The 14,174-nt window shown below is 60.1% G+C and overlaps 1 protein-coding gene across 1 annotated transcript in view; it reads right to left on the bottom strand.

The window, feature by feature from the left end:
- Window positions 1-14,174, bottom strand: part of PKD1 (polycystin 1, transient receptor potential channel interacting) — a 44,086-nt gene that overhangs the window by 29,142 nt on the left and 770 nt on the right. Inside the window, 2 exon segments of the mRNA XM_042922817.1 lie at window positions 191-262; window positions 371-442. Of these exon segments, the coding sequence (XP_042778751.1) occupies window positions 191-262; window positions 371-442 (144 nt within the window).

The following is a 14,174-nucleotide window of genomic DNA, read 5'->3' as shown; positions in this document are numbered from 1 at the left end:
CGACACACACAGCGTCCCACCACCCCTGTGGCAGCCCGCCGGGCCCTCGGAGGGCTCCAGCAGGCGAGCAAACAGCCCTCGGGGCCTGGTCTCAAATGGGAGTGGGCCCGGAGGCCAGGGCAGGATGGCAGGGAGGGTTACTGGGGGCCTCAGGGTTGGCTACCAACACCCACCAAAAACCACAACTTACATTTCACTTAAATTAAATAAATTAGCAAATAATCCTTCTTCTAAAGTAGAAATCTTGTTGTTACTTATATCCCTGGAAGAAAAGGGGGATTCAGCCGTGTCTGACGGGAGCCCCATTAACCGAAACGGTGACAGGTAGCCAGCACCTGACCCCCCCCCCCCCCCCAGAGGGGACACTCACAGCTCGGTCAGTGCGGAGAGGTTCGCCAGGAGCCCAGCGTCCAGTGCCCGGAGCAGGTTGTGGGACACATCTCTAAGGAGCAGAGCAGCCACAAATCAGCGCCAGAGCCCAGAGCCCCGGACAGGACACGAGCAGGTGCAGGCCCAGGCCCACCCCCAGAGGCTTCCTCACAGCCACAACTTGCAGCCTCCCACCCCCCACTCACTACACTTGGGGCCAGGGTATGGGATCCAAACAAAGGAGCAGGAGAAGGCTGGGAGCCCTGAGCGCGCCATCCACACCCTGCCCCCACCAGTCCCCTGCCCCCCTGGCCCAGCATGGCAGCCCAAGGGTCTCCAGGGCCAGGGGCCTAGCTGTTGCCGGCTCCAGGAAGGAGATGGTCTCAAAATGCCCTGAGACACAGTGGGGCTCAAAGACCGATAAAAGGAGGAGACCCTGGTGGACAACCCCACAGCACAGCAATGCCAATGGAACGCAGCCAAGCCCAAGGCTAACAGGACCCCAGTAAGAACACGGTAGTACACAGGTTCAATGGGAAGCATCACCGGGCAAGAATCACCACGAAACGTAGGTTTACGCTATGTTACACAAGCTGCGTGTGCTGGGCCCTCCGGAGACATATTGACCCTGCAAGAGTCCACTCAAGGACACAAGATTAACACAGACAACACTAGCCACCAGGAGTGAGAGACTGACCCCAATAAACCCCAGGAGGTTCAAAATCAAATGTGACAGGGGAACGTCTCAGCAGTGGGGAAAAACAAAAACCAAGACCCAAAGTTAAAGGTGACACTCTTCTAAAACCGAACAGACTGAAAGAATACAGGAGGACGCGACAGACTCTTCACAGCACGAAAGGATAGGCAGAAATAAAACATCCGAACCAGATGATCCAACTACAGAAAAACATGCAACCTCTACACAGAATATCAATAAAATCAGAAAACGAGCTGAGAAGAGCGCTAGCAATTTAGACAAGGGATCAAAGGCCCTAATGCCCTTTGCACCCACACTGCTAATAGACGGTGAGGACTACAGGAGAAAAAAGACTTAAAGAACATGAAATTAGTGAGAGAAACACAGAGGTCACAGACGGACGGAAAAAACCGTTCCCTGTGGGTAACAATTGGAGACACCCCAATGGAAACAGCACGACAGCACTTTTATCCAAGTAGTGAACGTTTTCAGAACCGTGACCCCTGGTGCTGGCGACCCTGGCCCCACTCCTCCAGGAGAGTCAAAGCCTTTCAGGCAACACGCTCTGTAGCCAAAGATTCCTGGCTGGCCTGGGGGTGGAGGCCACGGTGGCCCCTGCCCATCCACTTCTTGGGACAGAGACCCACGGACCATCCTGACCTGGTGAACACCTCTGGTCACCTGCTCCACTGCTCCCCTCACCCCTTCCTCAGGCTCACACATGTCTGAGTAGACCCTGGTCACAGCCTCCAAAGTGATGACACCTGGGCCTCCCACCCGCAGAGCCTCTGCCCTTCCAGATGTCACCTCCCGCCCTCTGAAGTCCCCAGAACACCTCTCACCAGCCCTACCCCTGCCCCCAATGACAACCCCGTTGTGCAGAGGCCAGGGATCCATTGATGCCTCCTCCCAGCCTAACCATTCCTACATCCTGCCAACCCAGCTCTTAAAACGCTCAAGACTCCCGCCTACCCCAGCCACAGCCCGGTCCAGACAACCCATCCCCGGACACCTGCCTGGCCCCCACCCAGCTCGCAATAGTCACCCTCTGAAACGGGTCCTGCCCTGCCTGGCCTGCTCCAAATACAGCAGGACCTTAGTCAGAACACGCTGGTGTGAAATCAAGGTCCTCCCAGGAGCCGAGGCACTGAGTGGCAGCTGAGACCAGGCCTCCATACAAACAGGCCCCCAAAAACACAGAGAAAGGGGAGAGTCCCGGGACCTTGCAGGCTGGGATGCCTGGAGCAGTACCCCTGCCTGGCTTGCAATGCCAGGAACCACGTCTGGAACCAGGCTGAGGAAATGACCCCCACCACGGCCCCTGACAGCTGCTGCACCGTGGAGACCCGCTGGCCACACAGCGTCTCATGGCAACCAACAAGGGCCTAGGAAAGGGCAGGACCAGCTGGAGCCCTCTCACAGGGCAGCACTGCCGCCCCCGCCCCCCCCCCCAGGAGCCAGGGGAGCCGCAGAGCCCCTCCTGTCACCTGTGGGGCAAACCAGGCTTTACAGTCAGAGAGCCTGGAGCCGCCGGGCGGGGGCAGCCCCCTCAGGGGCAAGAAAAATCCAGGCGCAAAATGCAGTCCCTCTCTCTGCAACTGGACAAACGGAGATCTAAAGGAAGGGCCGGAAAGGGGTGCACAGTAACAACTCGGTCTTTTTTAAGTTTATTTATTCATCGAGAGAGAGAGAGACAGAGAAAGAAGGGGACAGAGAATCCCAAGCAGGCTCTGCGCTGTCGGCACAGAGCCCGATGCGGGGCTCGATCCCACCAACCATGAGGTCATGACCTGAGCTGAATAAAGTCAAGAGGCGGGGGCTTAACCCGACCGCGCTACCCAGCCGCCCTGGTAACGTCTCAATCTTGGGAGCAGGCAAGTCCCCCCACCCCCCCATTTCCCATACTCATTCTGCCCTTGAAAGACGAGAAACGGGGTGTGGAGACTTCCGTGCAGAAAAGGACAGACTGTCCGAGGGGACCTGGGATGGGGGCTTCAGAGGGGAGCAGACACAAGGGCGGGTGGCATGGGGGGCCAGGAGCCCCACCGAAGAGCAAGTTGGGGCAGCAAGGCTTCCTCCACCCTGAGGAGGTGTACTGTGACTGACAAGGGGCTCAAGGCCAGAGCCCTGCCCGTCCCAGCAAGGTGCCCCAGACGAGGCGCTGGCCTCAGCGAGCCTCTCGGTTTCCCACGGGCGGGAGGAGAAAACTCTGTGTGTGCGAGCGCACATACACACACACACACACACACACACACACACACACACACACACACACACACACCTGCTCGTGTAGGTCCCAGGACCTCCAAGACTGGAGAGGCCTGACCCTGCCAGGTGGTTCCCGGGATGGGCTGGGCAGGCTGGGAGGCCAGGGAGATGCAGCCGGCCTCACACCCACTGGTCAACTACAATGTTCTGCGGTGGCAATGGCTGTGCCATGAGAAACTTCCGTGAGACCTACGTACGGACCCCCGGATGTCTGAACTGAGGCTGGCAGGGGGCCTGGGCCTCTGAGGGACAATCAGGCTGCGGCGGCATGAGAACCAACAGTCCCAGGAGAGAGACGATCCAGCCAGATGCGACCCAGGGATGGTGGTGCACGCGGTGAGAGTTCCCAGGAGAGCTTCCCAGCTTGGGTCTCAAACACAAGAGGAAAGAAAGAAGGAAAATCCCTAAAATGTTTTTCCACATCCCGTTTTCTGGAAAATCCATCATGAGTGGCAGCTGCTGGGAGCCGCCTGTGGTGCCTGAGAAACCAGGGCAGTGGGTGGGAGGGGCAGGTCGAGCCCGGGGCCCAGGCCACTCAGCCAGCACCCACCCTGGCCTGTCAGGGCACCACTGTCCCTGGCCTCATTGGCCTGTGGCTCCAGGCCATCCTCAGCTCAGTTAAGTCCTCCATCCAGCTCCGCCTGGCCTAGCGCACCCCACTGAGGCTCCCTTCCCCCACACGCGGAAGGCCCCACCGTCATGGTCACACAGTCACGGGCACTGGCCACGTGCTCCTTGCCTCCCAGGCCCCAGCTGAGCCCCTTCCCCCACCCCAGCACTCACCTGGGCCGAGCCTGGCCCACAGTGCACAGAAAACACCAGCAGGCTCCCCAGGACCCTGCTGGCCAAGGTCCCATACCCTAAGGGCAGAACCAGGACAGGAGCCAGGTGCCACACCAAAGGTCCTGAGCCCCAGCCCCCAGCCTGCCCAGATGTGGGAACATCTGCGTGGGCAGGCCACAATGACAGTATGCACTGGCAGGGATGGGAAGAGCAGAAGGAACCCTGAGGGGGAGCCCTGGGGGGACGCCAGAAGGAGGAAACTGAAAGGAACCCACAGACCCAAGGTCCCAAACAGCCACTTGTCCACATTTCCATCTGTTCTTGCCATCACTGCTCTGGGGGAACACCAAGGAGGCCTCGCACCAGCCCTGCTCCAACCCCCCAGCCGCTAGAACTTCCTCTGTAACCCCCAGGTGACATCATCACAGTCTGACACCCTGCCCCTACACCGGGGTCCTGCAATGCAAGGGGGAGACACAGCATGCCCAGGGAGCCTCTGCCGCAGGGGCCCAGCACAGCCAAGCACAGCAGTGTCCGGCCCCTCCTGGGAGGAGGGCCAGTAGCCTGGCCGGACAGCACCCTTAAGAGGTCCTGGGGCAAAGAGGGCCCACCCTCTGGGCCAGTTAGACACTCCCCGGCCCCTCCGAGGCCCACACAAACAACCTCCAGGGACCCCAAGGCCCAGGCTGCAGGGGTCAGGCCAGCTTAGGGAGGAGGTGGGTGACCTGGGGACACACACACCAGCAGGGGGCAGGCACACATCCGTGACAGCACAAGACACATTTCACCTCCCCAGGCACCAGGGATCAGGCCGAGAGGCTGGCCTTCCTTCTCCTCCCCCAAAGTGACCCAGCAGTCACCGGGGAGCCCAGTCTGTCCCCCTGTGCCGGGATGGTCCTGACTCCCTCCGCTTTCCAGACCAAACATTCTCTCGGGCCTTGGGGTTCAGGCATCCAACCGCATGTCCCTGTATGTCTGGGTCTGATCTTTCCTGCTCAAAGCAGAAGCCTAGTGGAGGGATCCCTGCTTCGACTACGGAGGTGGAAGTGCCGGCAACAGCTGCTGAAGGACCCCATCCCATGAGCCACGGCAGCTCCCCTGTGCCGTCTGCACACAAGACTCAGCACTTATGACCCGCCCCTGCTCACATCCCAGGCCGGGGAGGGCAGGGCAGGGCAGGGAGAGATCAGAAGGGGCTGCACTGGTAAAGTGGAGTGGGTCAGGGTGTGTGAAGGTGGAAGCCTGAGGATAGGATGGCCACAGTAAGCACATCCTGAGAGTTCCTGAGTCTGGGGGTCTCCCAGAGCAGTCCCCTTCTAGAGTGGAGGAGCCAGAGGCCCGGGATAAGCTGGGACCCTGTCCCGCAGCCCTGAGCAGCCTCAGTTTCCTCCTCTGCCAAAGAGAGGAGTGGCCCCTGTGCCCGCTCCCCAGTCCAGATGCTGGGCGGGGTCTGGGGGCCAGCCGGAGCCCCCAAGGAAACATCTGCGCATTCCAGACGCATGTGGTCAGCGGCGGGGGTGAGTGCCAGGCCCCAGCCTGTCACCCCCACCCCTGAGCTGGCCGCCGCACTGGAAACAGGGCTTGGGGGGGGGGGGGGGGGAATGAGCTCTGGAGGGGCCTCTGCAGAGGTTATGTAACCCACTCCTTGTGAGCCAGCAGCTGCCTCCTCCCTCTGGCAGGACAGGACGGCCTTGCTGGAGGGGGAGAAGGTACCCCACTCCCCATCCAACGCCCAGGGCTCCGTGCTCCTCCCTCCATCCCTCACAGGCCTCCTGGAAACACAGCCTGGGCTGGCCTGTCCTCTCCCCGGAGGCCCCACAGGTCTCATCAGCCCAGCAAGGAAGAACCCCGCATGCCCCCCTCCCGCCCTCAGGAGCCAGGCCCAGGCACAAGGGGAGAGGCCAGAGTGCTGGACCTGGGCCCCTACCGCCCCCCTCCCCCCCACCTCACTAGCAGCACTGGGGGTAGGCGGCTGGGAGCCCAGCACCCGAGCCAGTTTGAGTGTAATAACCTCATTCTGTTTTCATTCCATCTATTTATGGCGAGCAAGGCTGGCTTCCAGGACCGGAAATGATGATGTTTAAATTAATGAATTCAAGTTTAGGAAGGAGCGGATTTGAAGACAAACATGCCGAGTGGGCCCGCGGGGGAGGGGCAGGGGCAGGGGCAGGCTCTCCGGGGAGAAGGGACAGGGAGGGCCCCTCCGGCCCCAGGGCATCAGCAAGGGGCTGTCTCAGCCACCAAGGTGAGGAGGAAAGGCCTGCCGAGGGAACCTTCCAGATCCAGGAAGTGGCCCACGTTTCTCAGCATCTTATGGGGCCCCCTCACCCAGGCTCTGCCCTCCCACAAGTGGACCCTCACCAGGACAGGACACGGGTATCTGGGGTGGTGATGCTGCTGGCCTAGGAAGCCCTGGGACCACAGGCTGGGCTGGGGCATGGGGGCGGGGGTGGGGGGGCCTCTGACCTGCAGAAAGGAGATGAAGGTATGGGGTGTCCCCCACACTAGGAGGGAAAGACATCCTCTGGAGGAGAGGTGTTCCAGGTTCAACTCACCAGAGGTAGCCACCTTCAGGGCATTAACAAGGCAGGGCTGCCCAGGAGAGGGTCCAGCTTGCCCCTCCACCCGCAGCCGGGAATTTGGGCAAGGGGAGGAAAGGACCAGTAAAGTGGGGGGGTAGTGGGGGAAGCAGCCTCCCTCCAGATCTGGCACCGTGCCTGGGTACCACATCCAGACCTGTCACAGCCAGCCAGGAGCACACACCATCCCCTCCGGCAGGTGGTAGTGCTGGGGCTCTGGGAGGCCACCCTCCTCACCATCACGCCCACCATCACCTCCCAGAGTCGGAAGACTGGACAAGAACAGCCGGGCTCCTCCCCATTCTGGCTGGGGAGCTGGCATGTGGTCTCTGGCCTTCCAGGGACACAGACATCACCCACTCGGCTGCTGGGCACAGACGGCCGTGCAAACCAGCCTGACAGCAGGGTTATAGAGCAGTGTGAAGGCACCAGAACCTGGAGGCTGCCAGCGCTGTTAGCCTTGCCCTGAGCACTGGCCCTCGTCCCCTGCTTAAACCAGCAGGAAAAGCTGGCTTCTGGCCCTGCCTCAGGACAAAGCCCTTTCCAGGGTGGCCCCCAGCACCCTGGAGCGAGCTCCGTGCCTTCAGGGCCCAGGGGGGCTGCTAAAGCCGGAGCCACCACACTTGTCCAGGCCGGGGCCCACAGCACCTCAGGGAGAGAAAGAGCCCTGCCCACCTTGGCCACAGATGCAGCCCCCTCCCTGGCACGGGCGGCTGGGCACCACCGGGCCCCTTGGCGGAGACGGCTGCCAAGCCACAAAGAACGAGGTGTTCCGGGAAAAAAGGACGTGAGCTGCATTTTCCAGCTGCGTTTTGTTCAGCAGCAAGACTGCAGGCACGCTCGGCCGGCGCCCCCGCTGCACGCGGCCCACCCCGTGGACACAGCCCCGCCTTGGCCGGCTGGAGACACACAGGCACCCAACTCGGAGGGCCAGGCCCCAGTGTGCCCGGGGCCAGACGGCCGCCACCACCCCAGACAGCGGCAGGACACACGGGGTGTTTTCATTCCAGAGTGCTCAGCGGGCTGGGCCCGTCTGGGTTCCCGCTGCTGGCGCTGGCCACTGCAGAGTGTTCCGGAAAGGAAAATGTGCATCTCCATCCAAAATGGCTTCCTTACTTGACACCAAAGCCCAGCCAGGGTCTCCCTCGAGAGCCAGGGTCTCAAGAGCCGTGGGGGAAACACAAGTGGTGGGAGAAATACCCCCCACCCCGTCCCAGGGGTAGCCCGTGGGGGCAGGACCCACGTCCCACAGGGCCACCCAGCCAGCTGTGATAGGACAGTGGCCAGAGACTCACTGCTCAAGGCCAAGGCAGAGCGAGAGAGAGAGAGGAGGAGGAGGAGGCCCCTACAGGAGACGACACTCTGGTCTCGGGGGAGAATCACAAGATGAGCCTGCAGGGAAGCAGGAAAGGGAAACCGAGTCTCACCAACACCGAGCACCTACACTGCTAGCCCAAGGGAGATCACAAGGCTGTGCCATGTGCGTGACCACAGGCAAGCAGCAGGAGGGTGCCAAGCGGCTCTCGTGGCCCTGGATCTCAATGGCGCCACATCATCCCAGGTCACAGAACAAGGTGACCACGAGAATTCACACGTTCTGTTTATACCTCCAAGCTTCCAAGTGTCACGAATCTGTACTCGAATGCATCAGAAACACAAACGCATAAAACTGAGATCCACACACCAGAGGAGCGCACCAGGCCTCACGAATCCCCACCGCTGCGCGACCCTGCGTGGAAGGCACCCCCGAGGTCAGACCAGGGGCGGCAGGAAGGCTTCTGGACACCAGGCGTCCCTGAGGTGGGTGCTGAGGGTGTGCAAGGGTCCGCCTGCTGGGGCTCCCTTGTGCCTGCCCCATCGGCCGTGGGGTCTGAGCAATGTGCTCAGATCTGAGTCACCAGCACATGTGCTCCGGGGGTCCTCTCCTCGGGCTTTTGTCTGTCAGCGGGCGGGTCCCAAGGACCCACTTCCCGGCAGCCGGTGCTTGAGGACAAAGTAACGGGCTCCAAGAACATGGGGGAATAGAACCGAGGGCCACTTGGGCAACAGTTACGATCACTGTGGCCTCAGCACCGAGCCTTGTGGACGAGCCCACAACCCCGGGAGGGCATCTATTCACGGTGCCTGCCTTGCAGGTGTGGAGACTACAGCTCAGGAAGGCTGAGTGACTCAGCCAAGGTCACGCAGAAAATGGGGGAGCCGGGGGGCGCCTGGGTGGCTTAGTCGGTTAAGCGTCCGACTTCAGCTCAGGTCATGATCTCGCGGTCTGTGAGTTCAAGCCCCACATCGGGCTCAGTGCTGACAGCTCAGAGCCTGGAGCCTGTTTCGGATTCTGTGTCTCCCTCTCTCTCTGATCCTCCCCGTTCATGCTCTCTGTCTCAATAATAAATAAATGTTAAAAAAAAAATTAAAAAAAAAAAGAAAATGGGGGAGCTGGGACGTGACCCAGGTCTGACTTAGGGCCAGAGTCCTGACTCCTGGGTCCCCACGCTTCCCTCCTAGAACCGGGCAGGAAGTCAGCGGGAAGAACCACAGCGTGGATGGCCGAGGGAAGCCCAAGGAGGGAGCTGGGGCCGAGGGCTGCACAGGGCAGGGCCGAGCAGGCAGCTGAGCCCAGATCCCACCCAGTCCCTCTCAATCCCGCTCAAAGATGTCCCCACTGCCACCTCGTCGAACCGGGCCCCCGTGCGCAGCTCCAGGGCTCTGCTCCAGAACGTGCTGACAAAATCACTTCTCTGCCACGACTCACCAGCCATGTGACCTGAGGAAGTGACTCCACCTCGGGAAGCCTCAGTTTCCCAGCCTGTGAAACGCATCAAGTGTGGTTCCAACCCCACAGCACTATGGCAAGGCACTGAGAGATCAAGGACAGAAAAGGCTTAGCAAGGAGCCCAGAACATGGCAACACAGAGGGAGAGGACGAGACAGTGGTGGGGAGTGGGGGTGCGCACCCCCCCCAGCTCTTTTCTTCAGAGATTTGTTTTTTTAATTCGGATGTAATTCACATGCTCTGAGGTTCACCGTCGTGAAGTATACAATTCAGTGGTTTTTAGCATCTTCTCAGGGTTGTGCAACCATCACCACTGTGTGATTCCACAACATTCTCGTCACCCCACACGGAAACCCCACGCTCCTTGGCCGTCATCTCCAAACCCCATCCCCCACCCCAGCTGGAGAAAACACTAATCTGCTTTCTGGCTCCGTGGATTTGCCTGTTCTGGACATTTCCTACCGGTGAAATCATTCAACACGGGGCCTCTAGTCTGGCTTCCTTCACCGAACATGTTTTCAAGGCGCATCCAGGCTGTTGCAGGTGCCAGCGCTTTGTTCCTTTTGATGGCTGAGTGGTACTCCACCGTGTGGACGGACCACATTCCGTGGATCTGCTCGTCTGCCGCTAGACACCGGGGCTGTTTCCACGTCTCTGCTACCGTGGGTAGTTTATGGGTAGACACGGGTTTCAGTTCTCCTGAACAGACACCCGGGAGCAGAAATGCTGGCTCCTACCGTGACTCCACATTTAATCTTTGCAGGAGCTGGCAGATGGCTCTCCGATGTGCCGCCCCGTTTTACGCCCGCCCGTGGTGCGTGAGGGTTCCAGCTTCTGCACGTCCTCACCAACACGTGCTCTGACCCGTCTTTGGTGATAGACCTCTCACTGCGGTTTGATCTGGGTTTCCTTGAAAGCTGGATGCTGAGCATCTTTTCACGTGCTCACTGGTCACCCGCGTCTTTCCTGGAGACAATGCCCGTTCAGATCCTTCACCCATTTTCACTTGGGCCGTGTATCTCATCGGCATCGACCGTGTGTAAGACGCCCTTCGTTTACGCTCTGGCCGCAGGCGCCCATCACAGAAACGGCCTGCACATGCTCGCCCCTGCAGGTGGGCCCATCCCCAGAGGCGGCCGCCCTCACGGCTCCCGGGCGCCACTGGGCTCCCGAGGGTTGGCTGCTGGCGCTGTGGGCGTTCGGTGTCGGTCCCTTCTCGTACCCAAGTGTGCACACGCAGCCAAGGCCTCCCCACTCGCCCTCCCGCCCAGTTGGGGGCCAACCACACCCTGAGGCTGGCAGGTGCCCTCCTGTCTACAGCTCTGGCAACTCAGCCTTCCGTGTCCCACTGGGAAACCACCGCTACACGTGCGTTTCTCTCTGATTTCCAAGCGCAGGCCGGCCACACCGTGCAGCTCGGTGAACATGAGGGGAGAGCAGCTGGGCACGCGGGAGGTGCCAATCCTCCCGAGACCCATCTCCACGCAGCAGCCAGTGTTCCCTGCCACTTCCATCAGGGACCCTTCAGTGCCACCCTCTCCGCCTGCTTCTCCCACACCTCCGTCACCTCGAGCCTCAGAGACCCCTCCAGGCTGTCCCCGTCTGGCACGCACTCCCTCAGACCTTGCAGCGTCACCTACCCCGGGGGTCCGTCCAGGCAGCGCCTCCAAAGCAGCCCACTCCCCGCATCTGTGTCTTCGGTTTAACACGGGCTTGACCGTAATAACCGAGCCTCACAGACTCTAGGCACGGGGCGCAGCACACAGCAGCCAGGCTCTCCGTCTGATGACGAGGACTCAGGGAGGGGACCCTCTGTGGCCAGGCCAGTCCTCAAGGCAGCAACACGCGTGGCACGTACAGCCGGACACATTACGCACACACCGGGCCCAACGGCCACAGGTGCCACCTCCCCTCACGCCCGTGTGCCATGCAGATGCTGGGGGCCCAGCCTCCCCGGTCTCCCTCGCTCCCTCCTGTCATTTAGGGGCAAGGCCCTAAGTACCCCCAGGTGACAAAAGACCCTAAGGTCCTGATATTTCCCTCCACGAACCAAGTCCCCACCGAGTTCCTGCTCCAAACCTAGTCCTACAGACCACCGACGGAAACCAACAGCACACATCCCGAGAAGGGGGTGGCCGACAACAGCCAGCCACACGTGACACTGATCGACAGACCACAGCTGGAGGAGCACCGTCACATCCAGACCTCTCTCCTGTGACCAACATTCTACCTTCATGCTGTCCTGTCCCATGCAGTAGCCACTGGCCACAAGCGCCTCCAGGGTACTTGAAATGTGGCTTGCCACACAACACAGCTCTGGACTGTCAAACTACAGGAAACGGAGGGCAGTGGGACAAACCAGATGTCGCCATGGTGATGGCAGAGGTGCAGTTCAAGCCCAGACCCCAGTCGAGGCCGCTTTCAACAAGCAGCATAAGGAAGGAAAGAGATGTGGGAAAATAAGGAAGGAAAGAGATGTGTGTGATACCTCGTCAGAAGACAGAGCACAGTAATTGCACTGTGTGGACCGTATCTGGATCCTAATTCAAACTACTCAAAAAACAGAGACAATCCAAAACCTAAACACACTAGACACATACTGAGATCAGGGAATCACTCACTGTCTTAGGGGAGACCACGGTGTGGCCATCCACTCCAAAATGCTTATACATCAAAGAACGAGAGAGCTGGAATTTGGTTCAAAAACGGAGGTGGGAGTGTGGAGGGCAGGGCAGAGGGCAACAGGTCCATGAGGTTCAGCACAAAACTTTGCCTACTTCTGTGCATGTTCCAATGGTACACGATGAAGCTTTAAAAACAGCAACTCTTTGCTAGTGACGTCACCTCTCTCAGGCCACCTAACCAGCAGCACCATCTCACCCAGGAAAGGCTTGGTTTCAGAAGCCCAGGCCATCCTGCATGATGAGGCGCTGAGGCCCCGAGTCCCCTGTGGGCCAGCCTTGGTCCTTATACCCGTCTGGCCCTGGGGCACCTCAAGCTATACGAGGAGTCTCATGGAGGGGTGGCCACGGGACTGATGACACAGGTACCAGGCCTGAACCGCTGGCGGCACCCAGAAAGCAGGGCTGCTGGGGCCCCTGGCCACGCACACCCTTACCCAGCAGGCTCCCTGCCCTCTCTGAGCTTGGTCCCTCTCCCTTGGAGAGGAGAAGACTCCCCTATCTCCCTCTCCCTGAGCACAGGGTTTGCAGGGTTGACAGACTGCTAGGGCAGCCGACAGAGCCCAGATGGTAGTCTGGGGAACCAGTGAGGAGCCCGATCTCCCTCAGTTCCTGGCCCCCAGCCTCCAGAAATCTCCCAGAGGCAGCTTCGGAGTGTAAAGGACAGTGTGGGGTATCCCCTGATCCCCATCTACCTACTTCTCAGGGTCCCATCGCAAGCTCAGCGGGTCCAGCAACCTGGGAATCCTGTCCTGTCAGGCTGGGCCAGCCCGCCAGTTCCCAAGACCAGAGCCTAAGGGGACACATACGAAGCAACAGTCCTGGGCTCCATCACTGTGCTCAAGAGGCTCCAGAGCCTGCGCCCCGCTGCAGGCCCCCCAGTGACCCACCTCTACAGTTGATTTCCTGCACAGCTCCTGGAGGCCAGCTCAGCACCAGGTGCTGGGGAAGCAGGGGAACCAGAGAAGAACAAGAAGGAGCCAGGCCTGACCTCGGCAGCTCCCAGCCAACCAGAGATGGGTAACTTCACTCACAGCATCCAGAAGCAGGTGGGGTGCATCGGAAGCGATTATACAGGGGCTGGTGCAGGCGACACGCCCATTTCCCACCTCAGAGACAGCTGGGATGGCAACTTAGGCTTAAGTGATCAGGTGGCTGAGCGACAGGCTCCCACCTGACCCTGGAGAACCCCCAATTCCACCCGACAAAGCCCCAAGGACATCCAGACCACCCAGGAGAAGTACCCATCCCTACTTCACCCACCTACCCGCCAACATCCAAACTCATCTCAACACTGGCCACGGGTCCCCTAATTAAAGGGGCCCACACACTGGAGGCGCCCAGGGAATGTTACAGAACCAAATTCCAGGACCCATCCCCAGGGTGGGATGGTCTGAGGACACTAAATGCTCCCCAGAGGATTCCAGCATGTGGCCAAAGACAGACGGGACTCCCAGCTCAGGTGCCTGAAAGTGCCCAAGAAATCCACACAGGGCCACAGGAATGCAGATCAGCAGGCCCCGAGCCTGTCCCCTAGCCAGGGGACAACGGTCTGCAAATCCTGGTCCCCTGCACCCTCCCCATTCCAACTCCGGGTCTGGAGCACCTCAGGCAAACGGGGCCCTGCCATGTGCTGGCCGCTACTTGTTCTTGGGCAAATCACACCATCTGAGTCCAAGCGGAAACCTGACAATAGCTCTTCAGCATTTTAAACCAGTCCTGGCAACTCCACCTACCCACTGTCCCCAGGATAACATCGGAGCCCTAGACACGAGGGGCATAAGGTCCATTAAGAGCGCAGCCCACCTCTCGTCCTGCCCCACTCCCTCAAAATGCCCCTGCAGTTGCCACAGTGGGGTGTACCCTACACCCACACATGGCCAAATGCAGCCTCCAAGCCTTGCACACACGGCTCCCTCCTCCCCGCCTCCCGCAGCCTCCAGACTCCTCCTTCAGCATCAGGCCAATTCTTACACATCCTTCGAATCTCTGTCCAGACACCTCTTCCAGGAAGCCTGGCCCGCCAT

The sequence above is a fragment of the Panthera leo genome, chromosome E3, assembly GCF_018350215.1.
Source record: "Panthera leo isolate Ple1 chromosome E3, P.leo_Ple1_pat1.1, whole genome shotgun sequence".
NCBI classification, from domain to species: domain Eukaryota; kingdom Metazoa; phylum Chordata; class Mammalia; order Carnivora; family Felidae; genus Panthera; species Panthera leo.
This window is presented reverse-complemented; position numbering and strand designations above follow the sequence as displayed.